At 64.6% G+C, this 1,172-nt stretch overlaps 1 protein-coding gene across 1 annotated transcript in view; it reads left to right on the plus strand.

Moving 5' to 3' along the window:
* Nucleotides 1–258: 258 nt before the first annotated feature.
* The window catches only part of LOC103893706 (proline-rich protein 2-like), a 16,407-nt gene continuing 15,493 nt past the window's right edge, over nucleotides 259–1,172 (plus strand). The window contains exon 1 of the mRNA XM_019470325.1: nucleotides 259–264. Coding sequence (XP_019325870.1) covers nucleotides 259–264 — 6 coding nt within the window. The remainder of the gene's footprint in view (nucleotides 265–1,172) is intronic.

Here is a 1,172-nt window from a genome sequence, read left to right on the forward strand (position 1 = left end):
TTTGGCATCAGCGAGCTCACCCCGAGCCTCCCTGTTCTCCCTTATCTCCTCCCGCGTTCCTGCAAGGTCGCAAACGCGTCTCCACGCTCCGTGTTGATGCAGGAGTTTGCATTGCTGGGCAGACCAGTTCGGACCAGCTTGTTATCAAAGCGTTCCCAGCCCCCAGCAAAACCTCCCGCCTGCTGTCAGACCCTGACACGATGCAGATGTTCATTAAGCATCGGGAAGGTGATGCGTCTCATCGCGGGGCCGGGCGAGATGTCGGTACCTTGTACTAACACATCTGGCCGGTGCTAACGAACTCCTGGGAGCGCCATTCCCCATGGGAATGCAGGGAAATAGGGAGGAGGAGACGCTGTAGGTGCCCGGCAGAGGTGCCCAGTGCCTGGCTGCCCCAGGAGGCGATGTGTTGGACCGGCAGCAGGCTTGGGAAACCCTCTGAGCCGCAGCGGGCTCTGTCCCCGGGGCTGCTGGGGGGCGGCGATGCTGCGAGCAGGGCTCAAACCTGGCTGTGGTGCTAGAAGGTGAATGGACACAGGCAGCTTCAGCGGCACATCGGCCCCGAGCAGCTCTCGGCGAACCCGGCGGCACTGAGCCTCAGCCTCCCGGCTGCCCCGGCGTCGGAGCCAGCCGTGCCTGGGGAGCGGGGCGCTGGGCACGCCGCTCCTCGGCCTCCCGGCGTCGGCAAAGGTGGGTGTGATGGCAGCGTCCCTTCCTGCTGGGCCGGGTCCTGCCAGGGCCACCGCATTCTCTGGATCCTCGTCTCCCCCTTCCTCTTTCCCTTCCCCTCCTCGTCCCTGCAGGCTGTGCCGCGGCCCCGGGGGTCCCTGCTCCCCCAAATCCCCCGGCACAACGCTGGGAGCATCCTGGGGACCGTGTGGCTAATCCAGGTGATGCTGGAGCTGGATGGAGGCAGGCGCTGGGGGTGTGGGCTTGCAGGGTGGCTCTGTGCCCTGGGGGTGCAGGGTCCCCCCTTGCACGGTGGAGCGGCAGAGGTGGGACGGAGCAGGAACGGGGGCTGCAGCCAGAGGCTGATGCGGTGCAGAGTTTGCAGGTCTTGCATCGAACTTTTAAACCAGGTTTGCTGAGAGATCTTAGATAACCGGAGGAATTTGGCTGTCCCTGGTTATCAGAGGCCGGTTTGAGAAGAGGTGCTGCCTGGGGTCTGTGCA

This window comes from Aptenodytes forsteri, unplaced genomic scaffold (genome assembly GCF_000699145.1).
Source record: "Aptenodytes forsteri isolate BGI_AS27 unplaced genomic scaffold, ASM69914v1 Scaffold142, whole genome shotgun sequence".
NCBI classification, from domain to species: domain Eukaryota; kingdom Metazoa; phylum Chordata; class Aves; order Sphenisciformes; family Spheniscidae; genus Aptenodytes; species Aptenodytes forsteri.